Source organism: Synchiropus splendidus, chromosome 9 (assembly GCF_027744825.2).
Source record: "Synchiropus splendidus isolate RoL2022-P1 chromosome 9, RoL_Sspl_1.0, whole genome shotgun sequence".
Lineage (NCBI taxonomy): Eukaryota > Metazoa > Chordata > Actinopteri > Syngnathiformes > Callionymidae > Synchiropus > Synchiropus splendidus.
Window position 1 is genome coordinate 15642338 of NC_071342.1, and position 14866 is coordinate 15657203.

Consider the following 14866-nt stretch of genomic DNA (forward strand, 5'->3'; position numbering starts at 1 on the left):
GAGGATATTTCATACACACAAGCCAATAGATGTGAGTTTGTATCAGGGGTTTAAAGGTGGCAGTGCATGTTGTGTTTGGGATCTCCTCTGGCAGTGGAGGAGCCCTGACAAAAAAGGCTCTGATTTAAGTTTAGACTTAGGGAGAACCAGCAGAGACGCACGTGAGGATCTGAGGGCCTGGTCGGCTCGTAGGGAGTCGGCAGATATCCAGTGTTATTTGACAATTTCCTTGTCCTCTGGGACAAACTTTCATAGCTCTTCATGCTCAGTAATTTTTCCAGCTGTTGCTCCAATGTTTTGGGAAAGTTCAAGCCTCTAGTGAAGCTCATGCTTTGGTTGTAGCGACTGTCAAATCATTTCAGAATTTTCAATGTCTAAATTCTCTCCACAAAAGGACAGAGTGTTGTGTCCACCTCGGTTACCTGATGGGTTCCCTGGGAGAACGTTTAGATCATATCAGTGTCATGCACTGCGACGCACATATTGTCGGTCTGATGCTCTGGAATGCACATGTGCCACTTAAACTGAGGCAGTTTGGTTCTTTATCATCCCATGTGACACGTGTTTCACTAACTCTCTGTCTCTCTCCCCTCCCACTTCAGAAAAGAAATGGTTTACAGATGAACCAGACAATGCCTACCCACGGAACATTCAGATCAAGCCCATGAGCACTCACATGGCCAACCAAGTCAACCAGTACAAATCCACCAGTAGTCTGATTCCACCCATCAGAGAAGTCGAAGATGAATGCTGAAGACCAGGTTTCTTTTGTTCCTGCGGACTCACCAAAACGCTCTTTAAAAGACTCCATGAGTGATGCTGTTGAGAGCTCACGCCCTTCACTCATTCTTCTAACAAAGGTTGGACTGGAACCTGGACTGGAAGGGACCTCCTCTGTGTATACCTTTAATGTTACTTCCATGCTCTCGGACATTTGTTTTATTTATTAATGTATCCATAGAGATGTACATAATGACAATCAAAATAAGCATTGTACAGCCCCTCTCCTCTAGCACTTTTTGGAATTATTTTAAGATTTGCTGAAGAAAAAAAAAGAAAAAAAAAAAAAAAAAAAGAAAGTACTTCCTCGAATTCTTTGCAATAGTCCACCTCTCGGTGTGACCGGACTCTATGGCTGGTTGGTTGGAGCGATCATATCATCTCCCAAAGATCCACCAAGATCATCTGTCCTGTCTACTTCTGTTCGATTTGCACTAAAACTGTTACTTTCGATAGAGCAACTGGTACCGTCCTGTGAGGAAACGTGTGCGAACGAGGAAAAAGAGGGATGCTGCGCGGAAGGCACCCTAACATTTCTGAGGCTGTTGTCACATTTTGCTACTTTACAGTCACGTCGAGTGCATTCCAGTCCCGCAGAACATTGTGTGGCGGAGCGACGGATATGTCAACATGCCAGTACAACAGACACGAAGAGAAGCCGATCCAAGGGGTGTAACGGTTCATTCATCTCAGAAAAACTTGGCCATCATCTTAATCTCAGCAGAATTTGTCAGTCAGCGGTCTCTTCTTTTATGGGGTGAGCGCAACAATACCATAGGTGGTGGCATGCAAGAAAGTTTCCTATGAGATACAATGGAAAAGTCAATGTCCCCAAGCACCAATTGCCCATCAATTCGGTTGTTGTCTTTGGCTTCCCTCAATGCCGCAATGTTTCACCACTCTATTGAGGATCTATGGTAACCGTCGTCTGCCATGTTTTGGCCATATCATACACATTCGCCTAGATGCTGAAATGGCCTGGGGAAGAATTGGCCATTTTTTGGGACTTAACAACAAAGCGTCTGGCACACTTGGCACCCAAAATTGACATATTTCCAGCCAAAATGTTTCAGAGATGAGTTGCTCTTTACACATATGGCACCTGATGTAAACCCCCTTGGTATGCGTTTGCATACCAAAAACAAGGGGGTGCGGCACCATGCCCCATAAAGAACACATTGAAGAGACTGTATATAAAGAGGGCCAAATACATTCAACATTCTAGTTGTGACCTCTATATGAGGATGCTTTGCAAAAACATACCGTTACACCCCAAGTTGAGCAGTGTCTTCATCTTTTAACAAAGCGTTCATTTTAACAGCATTGTATTTCTGCTATCTAACCACCACGATCAGCCGGTATGTCCTTGATAGCTGCGGCATGCGGGAGCTCTTCCAAAAAGTTCTGGGACGTACCAACGAAAGCGCTGCACCACACCCAATCCTGTTTGAGCCACTGTCACCCTGCCCACGCTCTGCCATCATCCACCTGGCAGTCACCTGGGATCACAGTGAATATTGCATTAATCGTGTTCTGAGAAAAATGAAAATGCCACATATTGCCAAAAAGTGGGCATCAACGGGTCCTCCTGATCGGAGAAACTGCCTGGCACAGGGTTGGCACAGAGGCAGGAAAGAGCTTGGATGTTCTCTGTTGCCAATCCAGATGTCTCGAAAAAAACGGACTCACCTGAATGATGTGAAAATGCTCAAACAGGATTGGGTGGTGCGGCGAGGGTCCCACAAACAGTGTGGAGTGGCGTGGGTTTGGTTTTTTTGGAAGTTCCTGCTGACAAATTCAGGGCTTGAGATCTCACTTTTAACACATAAATAGTGGTGTTCCCATTTTACTTTTGCAGACTTTAGCCAAGTAAAAACTACTAATGTAGTATTGAAGACATATCAAAGGATTCTAACATGTCGTATCTCCCTACATTAACAGCCATGCACCACGATGGAGCTTATCATAACTGGCTTGCTGTATTAAATCTTCAGCCTGGCAGCTTGGCTCTTTGTAGAATCCCCGGGTTTTCAGCTGGGCCCACTGCTAAGATACAATGGGAAGTGTGTACTGGCACTGAGTGAGATACATGTTGCAGTAGTAAATGATCATGTTTTAATGCAGTGTCTGACCTAAATTAGGTCCCTGGAGTGGAGTGTTACGCTACAGAACTGTACGCCTGTGGTGTTTCCTACTTGTGCCCAAAATACAGTGTTTGATTTTAGGAGTAAGAGTGAGTCACAGGATGCATATACAGTGCGCCATATTTAGCTATTTTAGTTGGTTTTCTCACTATAAAACAGTCAATTGGGAAGGCTGTGGGCCATGCAAAATGGCTTCCAGGGCCTGACTTGGGCCGCCTTCGTCTTGTTTCCTTAAAGGGGTAGTAGGGTTCGATTTTCATGGGACAAGAAGCAGGCGACACCCTGGACAGGTGGGCTGTCCATCAGAGTAAATTATCAACCTAAGATTCCTTTAAGAATTTGGCGCCAAAATGTCCCGTACAAGGTGGCGACACATACTAGTATCTGTATTCGATAGTCAGGTCTGAGTAAGTGTCTCATGCGTATTGGTGCATGAACATTATTCGCAGGACAATTGAACAAGTTCGTAAAGGAACTCGGGCAAATCTGATTCACGTAAGTCGCAGATTGCAGGCTGTTTCCGTTATTTTTGATTTCAACACTGACTTTATTGAGAAAGTCACCCGAGTTAGAGTGGAGGGGGGTTGCGACTTGGACGACAAGGCTGCATCAGTGGTGACTCATAATGTCACTCAAGTATGTTAAACTGAAGCGAACTTCACATGAGAACTATGTCTAACAGTCAAGGTGTAGGAGTACTCTGTTACAGGGTCCAGTTCTGAATGAAAACTGCTTATCATATTCTAATTCTAAAGTCAAGCACTGTACGTTGGGCTGAAGACAACAAGCTATATTTATTGCGATTCATTCTCTTGAGGCTTAAAAGTACTGAAACTCTCGATTGTGCTGTTTGTCGTGAATCCAACCGTGTTTCATTTCAAAAGCTAAAACTGGTCAGAGCTTTACTGTCCGTCTATAGGTTGTGTAATTCTGAAGCCTCATTTGTCCTGAAGTGAACTTTTGAACTGTGATTACATCGTTGTAGTAATTAGAATTCCATTCGAAAGGTATACGTGTAAAAGTGAATCTTTGTGTAATTCGGTTGCAAACAGCAATGAGGATCTATTTACGAATTTTTTCGACAAACTGATTGTTGTATGAGAAAAAAAAAAAAACAGACAAGTGTGTTTATTGACAAAGACGTTTGATAAAAGGAGCCATCACAAAGATGGAGAGTAGCGCTAAGTTAGTATCCGACAAACTTTTATTCGACGTGTTCGTAGATGGTTAACATTCCATTTTGTCAGCTCGTCTTCACATCTCTGCCGCTTGTTTTTTTCCCCCCTTGTTTACGCACGATTTATGCTACAAATCAAAGCGACCGTAAGCTTCGACTCAAATTCACAATGTGACGCACCGTTTTTTGACTTGAATACTGTGCCGTGCGGCTCGCTGAGGCCGACACAACGATCTGCTCCTCGCTTCATCGTCCTCACGTTGTCTGTTGTAAATGCATCGTATACCTCTGAAGTCGTCTTTGAAGTGCCATTGAGAGTTTTTGGAACGAGCATCCTTCGGTCATTCAGGGATTTTTCCACTGTGAGAGTCTGGCACTGACATGGAGAACATCCAAGCTATCAATGCCTCCATGTTAGTGCTGTGCCAGGTAGTGCAGGAGGACCCAAGTTAAGCCCCACTCGAGCGAAAAGTGGCATTCTGTGAAAACGCCGGTCATAAACATGAGTCCTGCTCATTGACACATTCGTCTGTGTTGTGTGTTTACGTCCATTCTATGCTAAAATGTATATGAATCACTGAAAGATAGTGATGCTGTCGTCCACTCCATCCAGAGATGCATCGTACCCGACTGTCACAGTATGCTGCATTATTTTTGTCAATCTATTTTTTGCTGAAAAAGATGGATATAATAGCTTATATGCTGGGAATAGTACACAAATATAGAATATATAATGACACACAGGGATGGGATTTGGGTCTCAAGTCTTAATATCACATTGAAATTGCATTGAGCAATTTTTTTATTATTATTTTTTAAACAAAGGTGAGAGTTTTGAATTTTCTTTGGATACATATCAGTCCAGGAATAATTCAGGACATTGCTCTTGCGTATCACTGATTTGTTGGCACATTGTCATCGCAGCAAACAGGAGTTTGACATTGCAGTCTAATTAGTTTTGGATGTGTTCTAGATACGACGGGTGATGGGTTGTTTGATGGTGCTGAGTTGATCTACCTGACTCTGTCAAATATAATCTGCTGATAAATATACTGTCTTGTACAAAACGTTTGTACATAGATTGTACATGGTTTCTTTTTGTATTTTCTCAAATTAAAATGGATGTATTTGTGTTCTAAACCTGGAAATGGTTGTCGCCGTTGTTCATTGTTTGTTTTTGGTTTTGGAAAACGCAACCTGAGTATGTGGGGAAAAAAGTGTTATGAAGAGTGGAACCCTTTGTGAGCCTGGCAGCTCATTCAAAACAAGAACATGGGAACAAAACCTGTGGCAGCAAGATCAAGACAACAACATCAGAAAGAAGTTAGTTTTTCATACGGTTCTAGGGGACAAACATCGATGTAAAGGTGGCTACAGGTGGATTGAGGTAGTTCCACACGATGATGGATAAGTTTCATAAAACAGTGTCCTGATTTTCAGACACCACTAGATGGCGCTCTTAGTTTAGACATTCATTTCATTGAATTATTTGCTCTAGTCCGAACATTTTACAGCAGACAGTCTGGTCTGGTCTGGTGGCCTCTGAAAGTCAGCACACTGCTTCATGAAACTTTATTTACTTATGAGACTGTGGCTTGAAACCTCAGCCACCCATCACTACAAAAGACCATGGTGGTAGGCACCGAGGCCCAGGAGATGTCAGGAGTTGGGTTGCTTCATTTGGATATCATGAAGCTTCAGGGGTGGGCAGGCTATGATGGCAGACAGGTACTGTAGCTCCAATACTTGCAAAAAGTGAGAATTGGAAAAGTAAGAGCTATTCCAGCGAATTTTCAAGATATCGGTCAAAGACTTTGAATCACGCTTAACTTATATATATATAAAAGAAATAAATGGTGCGACATTTCTATGTGTGACGTTTTCGGGGAGGATCATGGTAAAATGTATTAATTTAAAAAAATAAATGAGACCTGCGCTGGACGTGAACTGGCAACCTTGTGACACACAGGGATGTGCTTTAACCGCTATACTGCCGCAAAGTCAGGTGACTAGCTGTGGAGGTGAGCCCAGTCTGCCACACCTACATATTTGTAGCAACACAATAAAGTAATGTGGCTCTTAGCCTCTGACTGTTTGGGCAACCCTGCTCTAGAGCATGATGGAGGGTAACCAAAGATGGGGACTGTAGGCACCAAGGTCCAGAAGATCATTTCAGACAGGTCAAGACCATGGCGATAAATGGTAAGGTCCAACAGACAGTGGCCAGGTACTGCCAGACGATAGGTACTGTATCTACAAAAGAGGATGAGGCGCTGGTGTCTTCAGGTGATGTCCATAGTCAGTTAGCTACAGACCATGGAAGATAACTAACACTACTCAATGGCAGTAGGGATGGATCTGCAGACAATATGAGAAGGGAGACAGGTCAACACATTCTCACACCAATGACACTTCAACTTTGGACGCTGAAGTTCACTTGAAAGTAAAGTCTGTTTAACACCTTGGGAGTGAGAATATGTTGGAGTGATGGCTTCGTGGCATGACGACAAAAGGATGATGGCATGACAAAGATGTGATCAAAGTTAGGAGTCAAAGACACCAGGGAGCCAAGCAGCTTCTGACAACAGGTGAGTAGCTCTGAACCGTGACGGTAGACAAGTAACGAAAAGGGCAGTTCTTCCACCTTGCAGTTGCCTCACAGGCCAACACGTCTTCCCTATTGCTAATGCTAGTAAGGTTTTTAGCCCCAATGTAGACGGCAAATACATGAAGTTTACTGAGCAAATGATGACAGAGACATTCAAAATCAAATGCTACAGCTGCTGGTTCAGCGCCTCTGACTTAAGTGTCTTCACGGCGCGACAATTGTGGTGCTGTTGAAACACAACAGAGCCTCGGGTGACCTTGACTATCACCGGGGGGGGGCTGCACAGCTAAACGTATATTGTATTTCAGCACCTCCCTGCAGGAAGGTTGGTGACCTCGCAGTCCGAGTCACTCCTCCAATCCGCTTATCCATTGAGCCCCACATTAGTCTTGATTTACGTTTACTGACATGCTATTAGCTGCTTCATCACTTTCACCTGTCAGGCTGTCAATCCACACTGATGGGTGGGAATAAAATCCAGATCACATTCCGTCCGCGTCGTATATATCTCACCCGATGCGCTGACAGTGGATGAGCAAAGGACATCATCGCAGGTATCTGACTGTCAAGCCAGAGAGTGTGGTGGTGGTGGTGGTGGTGGGGGGGTTGAGATTAGAGATAGATGTTTCAACCATAAATTGAGAAAGTAATCCTCTTTTCTGCCGCGGATGTGTCCAGTTGTGACTGATGATAAGCTAGTCATTAAAAAAAAAAAAAAAAAAAACGGTTTTGGTTTTTAACCTTCACTTCTAGATACAGAGACGCGGTGTCAAGGCTCCTCAGATCTCCGGAGACTCCCTCAAATATCATAAGTAGCACCAATTTCAGGGTGTTATGATGAACAGGGCGACTCCTCTCAGGAATCCGTGGACAACTGAAGTGTGTAATTTCACACTCCCGTCATCAAACAGTGGGTCAGCAGCGGGACCTGCCCCGGCATTTGTCCTCATTCCTGTCGGCCATGTGCAAACACCACCACCCTTGGGTTATCTCAAGTGGCGTGGTGAAGAGTGGCAGCTTCTCCCCTCTTCTCCCTGCCAAACAAAAGCGAGCGGGAGGAGCAGATGTTTGCTTGGCGGCTGATTTGTGGCCAGACACGGATGATACACGGGCCGCCGGGATTGATGGCTTGTTAGTGAGGACGGGCCCCTCTGTGAGATGTTTTCAAAATGATTGATTCACAATAAAGTGGCTCCGGGTGGGCGCATGCAAGCAGAACTGATGCAGATCAATCCCAGAGAAATGGATTGATCAGCCATTTAGCTCGGCGGTGTGTTTACCGAATGAAGCCGTGCGAGACTCCCACCTTCGCCACTTCTTTCCTCCCCGGAGGAATGAGAAATGCCATCCGAGGGGCCCTTCATGGCTCCGGCGATAGCTGCAGAAACAAACCGTACCAGGAGGAGAAGCATAAAAGTGCAATCATGGGCTGAGGAATGCTGGTATAAATGTTTATGATTGTGTACTTCATTCTGCTATCAATGTGTCCTTGGGAGACTTCTTTAAGAGTAATGACCCGCCTGCTCCATGCTAGTGGAGGAGGACCATTTTCCATATCGGCGTCACTCTGAGGCGTTTAGAAGAGCTGGATTTTGGTGAGCAAGCGGCGCCGCTTCAATCAAGCTGGAGCTTCAAATTGCTGCCTTAAATCCCGGGCATGGTTCATAAAGTGGCGAGACGTCAGGTGTGATATCAGCGTGTAATAACACAGCGAGTAAATCATATCAACTTAACGTTGGGAAATACAGTTTTGTCTCTGGAGGATTTAAACAAGACAATTTCAGTGTCTTGTTTTTGTGTTGGTTGTGTTTCAAGATGGAAACATGAGCTCAACTAGTATCAATGACCTGGATGAGTCAACCTAGTATATATAGCACAGTATTACAGCATAATACAGTATATATATCATCCTTTAAAAGTCTGGATTCTTAAGGTAAAGTGAATAGTTACAGCCGCTGTAGGCAACAAAGAAGCAGGTTGGATGATTTTGGCCAGTCAAGGCTCAGCAAGGCGGCGTGGTCAAGGCTTTTTTTCTAGTCTTGTCTTCCACTATTTACAGTTTGAACTGGATTTGCCAAAGAGCCGAAGAGTTTCCCTGCACACACTGGGTGGGCATCTTTGTGCATATCAGAGTCGTTGTTCAGACCACATGACCCGAGACCAAGTCGAGGCGGACATCAAAACACATAACAAGACATGGTACATATCGAGACGGAGACATGACCAAGATATTTGGAGATCAAGACGGAGGCAGTATATACACTGAATAAACTGATCCACCAGAGAGCCACCTTACTGGTGACTTACAGCAACAAAAGCCGGCACCCACTGTGGCCCTTTAGTGGATCAGATCCTATAAAAAGAAAGAAAAGTAAACTTTCTTTTATCAATCATGCTTACCAATTATGATGTTTTCTCTGCCTGTTTCAACCGGTCTTGAAGAGAAGTCCTGAGTCTGTCCATTCCGAGACCCTAAAAAAGTGGTCTTGTGACTGATCTGGAGACCAAGACCGATCTCAAGTAGTATAACACTAAAGAGTCGAGACCAAAGCCATGTCCCATTTCTCTCCCTAACACTAACACTTAACACTAGCACTTGGTTTGAGTGCCCTCCACTATGAAGTGCCCTCCGACGACGAAGTGAAGTGATTGATGTCCCTAAGACTTGGGACAACACTCCATGACGTCATGCTTAAAGACAATGTGTCAATGGCTGCCGTGCTGTGTTTTATTTCCTGCATATTGAGTGTTGAAGACGTTTTGGAAATGCCAGCTCCAATGTTTTTGCATCCTCTTGCATCACCGCTGATCATCTCACCTGGTTTGGTGAACCAGCGGATAAGAAATGGGCGGAGCCCAAACCGGCTTCGCCGCTATGTTGAGGTGATAGATCTGTTAGTGGTATGAGGATGCTAACGTTAGCCTGGATGCTAGCTGACTGTTGTTTGTTAAGAAGAAATAAAAACACACTGTTGTACATACATGTTGCATTGTTCATGTTGTCGGACCATTTGGGTCGCTCACGTGTGATACGAGAGAAAGTCAAAAAATGGAAGAGTAGTCTTCATCACTAAAATGTCTCTCTTGTCCTCTCCAATGTTGTTTTTAAATAAAGTACTTTGGCATCCTGGAAATCTATCCACACTTCATATTCCCACTTGGTTTCCAGTCAGCTCCGGAGCCCCCTCGGTTTGAAGGGATCATTTCAAGTGGTGAACGGTGAGTGTCCTCGGTCGGAGTATTGGGACACACTACACTTAGACGTGAACGCGCAAAACCAGGTGTTAAGATGAGAAATGGGACACAGACTTTAAGGCCCTGATACCGAGTCGAGACCAATGCTTTGACACCCTAGGACCAAGGAGAGACCAAGACCGGGGCCATACTGAATACGGAACAAACTACTTGTTTGTTCCAATGAATGTGTTTCACTTCTTGATTTATTTGGAAAAAAAATGCATCCGTAATGTTTGACTAATACACTTATGCTCCAGTGTTCTGCATTCAGTTTGGTCTTGGTCGACGACTACAACACGGGTACACATTATAACTAGAAGGGAAACTAAGTTAAACAAAACACGTAGTCATCACTGTGTGAAGATTTAAAACTGCACTTAGGAGTGGAACTGCTGTTGCCCAAGTGGCGCCAAGATGCTCAGTCACTGAGCCACACTGAAGGACTGTTCATCAAAGTACTGCTCAAGACCTCACGTGTACCGTTGCGTGGATGAAGGACTATAAAGTGTAAAATCAGGATGAGCTCTCACTACATATGAGACCAGCATCATTCACACTGGAGTCCTCTAGTGTTAAGGAGCTTCTTAACAGATCAGCAATTTGTCCAAACACTGCAGAAAATCTTTTTTTCAAGGAGGTTTATTGTTGGGTAAATTTCAAGCACGACATTCACCATGTGACCTCGGCGACTTTCCCGCACTTCCTGCCAAAACAAACCTCTTCAGCGGACCTCACATCCTCAGCTGCCCGGTCCTGTTATTTGGATAATTGCCCGCCAGAACAAGGCTTTCCATTCTCATGATGGCACGCAGCCGCCCCATCATGTTCCTTATTATCAATCGTGCACACTTGGTCGCAGCAAGAGGGTGTCACAATGCCAATAATATTTACCGTCTGCTGTGCGGGCGATTCAGGGGAGGCTGAGTGTGGCTGATTGCCTGACACCAGCTGACAGCGCCGCGGACCTGAGATCCCTACAAATCGACTTCTTCCTCTTCTCTTGTCCAGGAAGCACGTGGCGGAGCACAGCATTCTGTCGCGCTAGAATCACACCACAGCCGCTTTGTTTTTCACACACCAAAATACACACTTCACTCACATAGCTGAGAGATTTAGTCGGAGTTACAGAAGAGAGGAATGAACTGAAATGATGTAATTCAAACAAACATGCTTCAGCAGATACAGTGATACCACGAACAAATCAGAGTTCGAACAAAAATTTCGGTAATTTCTTTGATTCTGATTTCGTATGAAAATCCAGAACTCGAACGTCCCCGAAAAAAGCAAAAAAACCATGACGTGCGCAGACCGATCAGCTGACCCACAAGGCGCTTTGTTATTGTGTATAACGCAGCCTCTGTATGCAGACGTGTCCCGTTAGCTACATGTACTGACTGTTTTTTCTTCATATTGAGGTGTAAAACCTTTCCTGTCTCCGCACTGGACCGTGGTAGTGTGTCACAGGGGAGGTGCTCACTCCAGGGTTTGATGTTGTGGGCTGTAGCTGGGACAGGGATGAGGCGAGTCTGGGACAGAGCGTGACTTGGTTTATGACTTTGTCACAGCCAAACTGCACAGAAGCGCACATTCAGAGCTGGACACGCACCGGGCACCTCTTCACTTCTGGAGAGACGTCACTCACTTGGCAACCCCTCCCACATGCAGCGGCCACACACATAGAGGAACAGCGCACCTGCAGCAGACACTCTACATTCACTCCTACAAAAGACTATTTTAAGGCTTGGAACGCATTATTTCTTTTTCCATTCATTGTAATGGGAAAAATCGATTCACATTTCGAACAAATTGCTTCTCGAACGGCCGTCTGGAACGGATTGTGGTCGAGAACCGAGGTACCACTGTATAAAATAGCAGGCAAACATGTGACCCGTCCTTGCTCTACGATTGGTTTGTTCCTCCTCAAGTGTTTAGTGTTGGGAGCAATGTCCAAGAAATGCTAAAAAAAATAGTACTAGAATTGGGGGAGATATTATGGAGCCTTTGAGCTGGCTTTATACCAGACCTGGGCAAAGTGCAACCCGGGGTCCATATGTGGCCCTTTGCCTGTGTTTTTGTGGCCCTCATGAGGTCAGACTAAAACTATACAACTGATGTGTGGTTATTTTTCTGACTATTTCTTTCTTAGCATTACTATTTCAACTGTAATTGTAACATGTTCTGGACTAAAATTTCTTTTCGTCTGCCGTATTTATGTATTTTATGTTGAAAATCAAAAAATATATTTTGGAATTAATTTCCTTTTAATATTCCATAGATATTTCTGCTATAGTTTTATTTATTTATATATTTAAATCGCATATTAAATGGAATATTTTTATAGGTTTCATGCTATATTTGCACTCCTTAATATCCTTGCTTCCATTGAATCTTAATCTCGTCTTTACGGTTCATTACTACAGATTTGTTTTCCGTCACGTTTCTTAGTCATCGCCGCCTTCCTTTTGGGATGGCGGCCCCTCACAACAGTCACAGTTTCTAACGTGGCCCTTTAGGAAATGTAACTTTACATGATGATACTGAGGAGTCAGGACGTAGGATTATCTGGCACCTCACCTCATCATCATGCATCATCTCCATAAGACTGATGACCAACGTATGATGGCGATAAGGCGACAGCGCGTCAGTCAGACTCCATCCATCTTGACACCAATTATGGCATTTGGCTTTGACCCCTGAAGACCACAGCAGCACTCAGATGGAAAACAAGAGGGGAGGGGGGAGCACGTCCGAAGATCCCAATTCGGCAGTGATAATAGTTTCCATGACGATGAGGCGTGCGCAGCCCATCAGTTGTGGCCCAGATAAACAGTGATCCTTTACCAAAACAAGAAGGTCATTACAGCAGCTTGTCAAATCAATGCCCAGTGTGTCCACGTTGATGAAGACATCTCCCCTCAGCTCTGACACTCTGTCAATAGAACAGCAGCCCCAGTCTGCGCTGGAGGTGGCGGGGGGTGTGTGTGTGTGTGTGTGGGTCTCATTACACACTCCGGCGCAACACGCGCACGCGCGCGTTCCTCAGATGATTGGAGTGAAATAGCCATCAGTCAGGGAGTGGAGGTGGACTAATGATTCCCTGTGCTGCCTATTAGAAGTACATGACAACTCAATCCTGCTCACGGAAAGAGAGATGGAGAAGAGACAAGAGTCGGGGGGGGGGGGACATGGCAGGAGCGGTGGAAGAAAAGAAAAAGTGACCTTGTAGCAGCATCATTTGAGGCTGAATTAAATTGGCGAGAGCAGCTAATCTTTACCTGGGGGCCATTAACAGAATTAAAGGAGGACAACAAAAGCATCAGGGTTTGGCTTTTCGCTTTTTTTTTTTGTGCCGCAGCTGCCACTGGTGATTTGTGTCAAATGTCTTCTTCGGGTGAAGTCTCGTTTGTGGAAATCGCAGGGAAACCGCCACCTGCAAAAACGAATAAAATAAATAAATATTTCAATAGACGTGTAAAATAAACAAAGACTGCATTTCAAAAAGTGCCAAAGTTAAAAAAAAAAATCCCTCAAATGCAAAAATATGTGGAGAATGAACAAACATTCCAGAGATGCTTCCAAGATGCTACAAAAAAGGAAGGCAAACAAAAGCTTAGTACTTCCAAAGTTGTATTTTTTCTAAATAAATAAATTAAGTAAAGAATCAAAACTGTTAAAATAACAAAACAGTAAATAAAACGTTTTAAATAAAAAATAAAAAAAATTTTAATGTCAACAACATTTTAAATATGAAATTTAAGAAATGTGGAAAAAATAAAAGTACAAAGCACAAAATAGTAAGGTTAAACAAATAAAAAAATAAATAAAAGAAAAGTGAAACAAATACATTTTAGTAACTTTCTAATTTCTTTACTAGTAGAACTACTACATTTGTTAATTTGTTTTTATTTGTTTTTTCTTACTTTTATTACTATTTGATTTTAGCCGCCCAACAGAGCTGTATTGCGCTTTGTTTTTTCTAAATATTTTTTCTAAATATTTTTTCTAAATATTTTTGTTTTCAATATAAATGCAAACATTGCAACATCGGAAACAATGAATTGAAAAAGAAAGGTCTAAAAAAACATTTATAGAAAAAAAAGACATTGATAAAAAGGGAAATGTCTCAGCAAAAAAACAAAAAGATGGAGAAAAAAGATAAATAAAGATAGAATAAAGATAATAAAATCACCCAAACACAAACATTAGAAAAAAGTGAAAAAAAGCAGTATAAATTATGCATGTTTTGGTGTGCTCAATAAAAGTGTAATTGCACATCCACTGATGGTTTTTGTTTTTTCATTTCAGGCAAAAACAAAGTTCTTCTTTATTGTAAGTTTCTATATGAGTTTCTTTCTTCTTTTCTTTCAGTAAACAAGGATACAATGTTATGCAGAGGTGTACTAATGGTAATTTTGGAGAGAAATGATACTATTTACAGAGGCGGCGGAGAGTTGGTTCTGTGTTGCATGAATGTGGAGAAAACAAAAATTAAGTTGTTCATGTAACAACAACAGCAACAACGCAAAGAAAATTTAAAAAAGTATTGAAATGTTGATAAACTTCTTTTAAAAACATGACATATCAGATGTAATGTTGTTTTTTCCAAGCACAATACAGCACATCGATATGTTACTCGACTTTCCATTGACTTGAATGAAACACACTGATCTTCAGAGTGTCCCAGATTTTGTGAACATGTGTGAACACGTGTGGTACTTTTCCTCTAAGACGAGCTCCAACTTCCGTCTCCACCCCATTATTTTGCACCGAGTCCCTTCCTTCCTCACAGCAGAAGACAAATGAATTCCAATATGGTGGCTGCGCCGTCCGAGGTAAGAGAGTAACAGCCTACTTAAAACATGAGCAGCGAGCGCTGACCACCACTATTACTCCCATAAACGGAGGATTGGATGCAGTAAA

General features: G+C 43.2%; 1 protein-coding gene across 15 annotated transcripts in view; it reads left to right on the forward strand.

Annotated features, from left to right (window-relative positions):
• Positions 1 to 5783, forward strand: part of LOC128764652 (calcium-activated potassium channel subunit alpha-1) — a 152827-nt gene extending 147044 nt beyond the window's left edge. For 4 of the 15 annotated variants that reach the window (XM_053874574.1, XM_053874589.1, XM_053874581.1 and 1 more), the window contains one exon: positions 603 to 5573. In XM_053874574.1, coding sequence (XP_053730549.1) covers positions 603 to 754 — 152 coding nt within the window. In that variant the 3' untranslated portion in view covers positions 755 to 5573. Of the gene's footprint in view, positions 1 to 602 lie in introns of all 15 variants that reach the window. The other 11 variants (XM_053874587.1, XM_053874575.1, XM_053874590.1 and 8 more) reach the window with 7 other exon arrangements.
• Positions 5784 to 14866: the final 9083 nt, after the last annotated feature.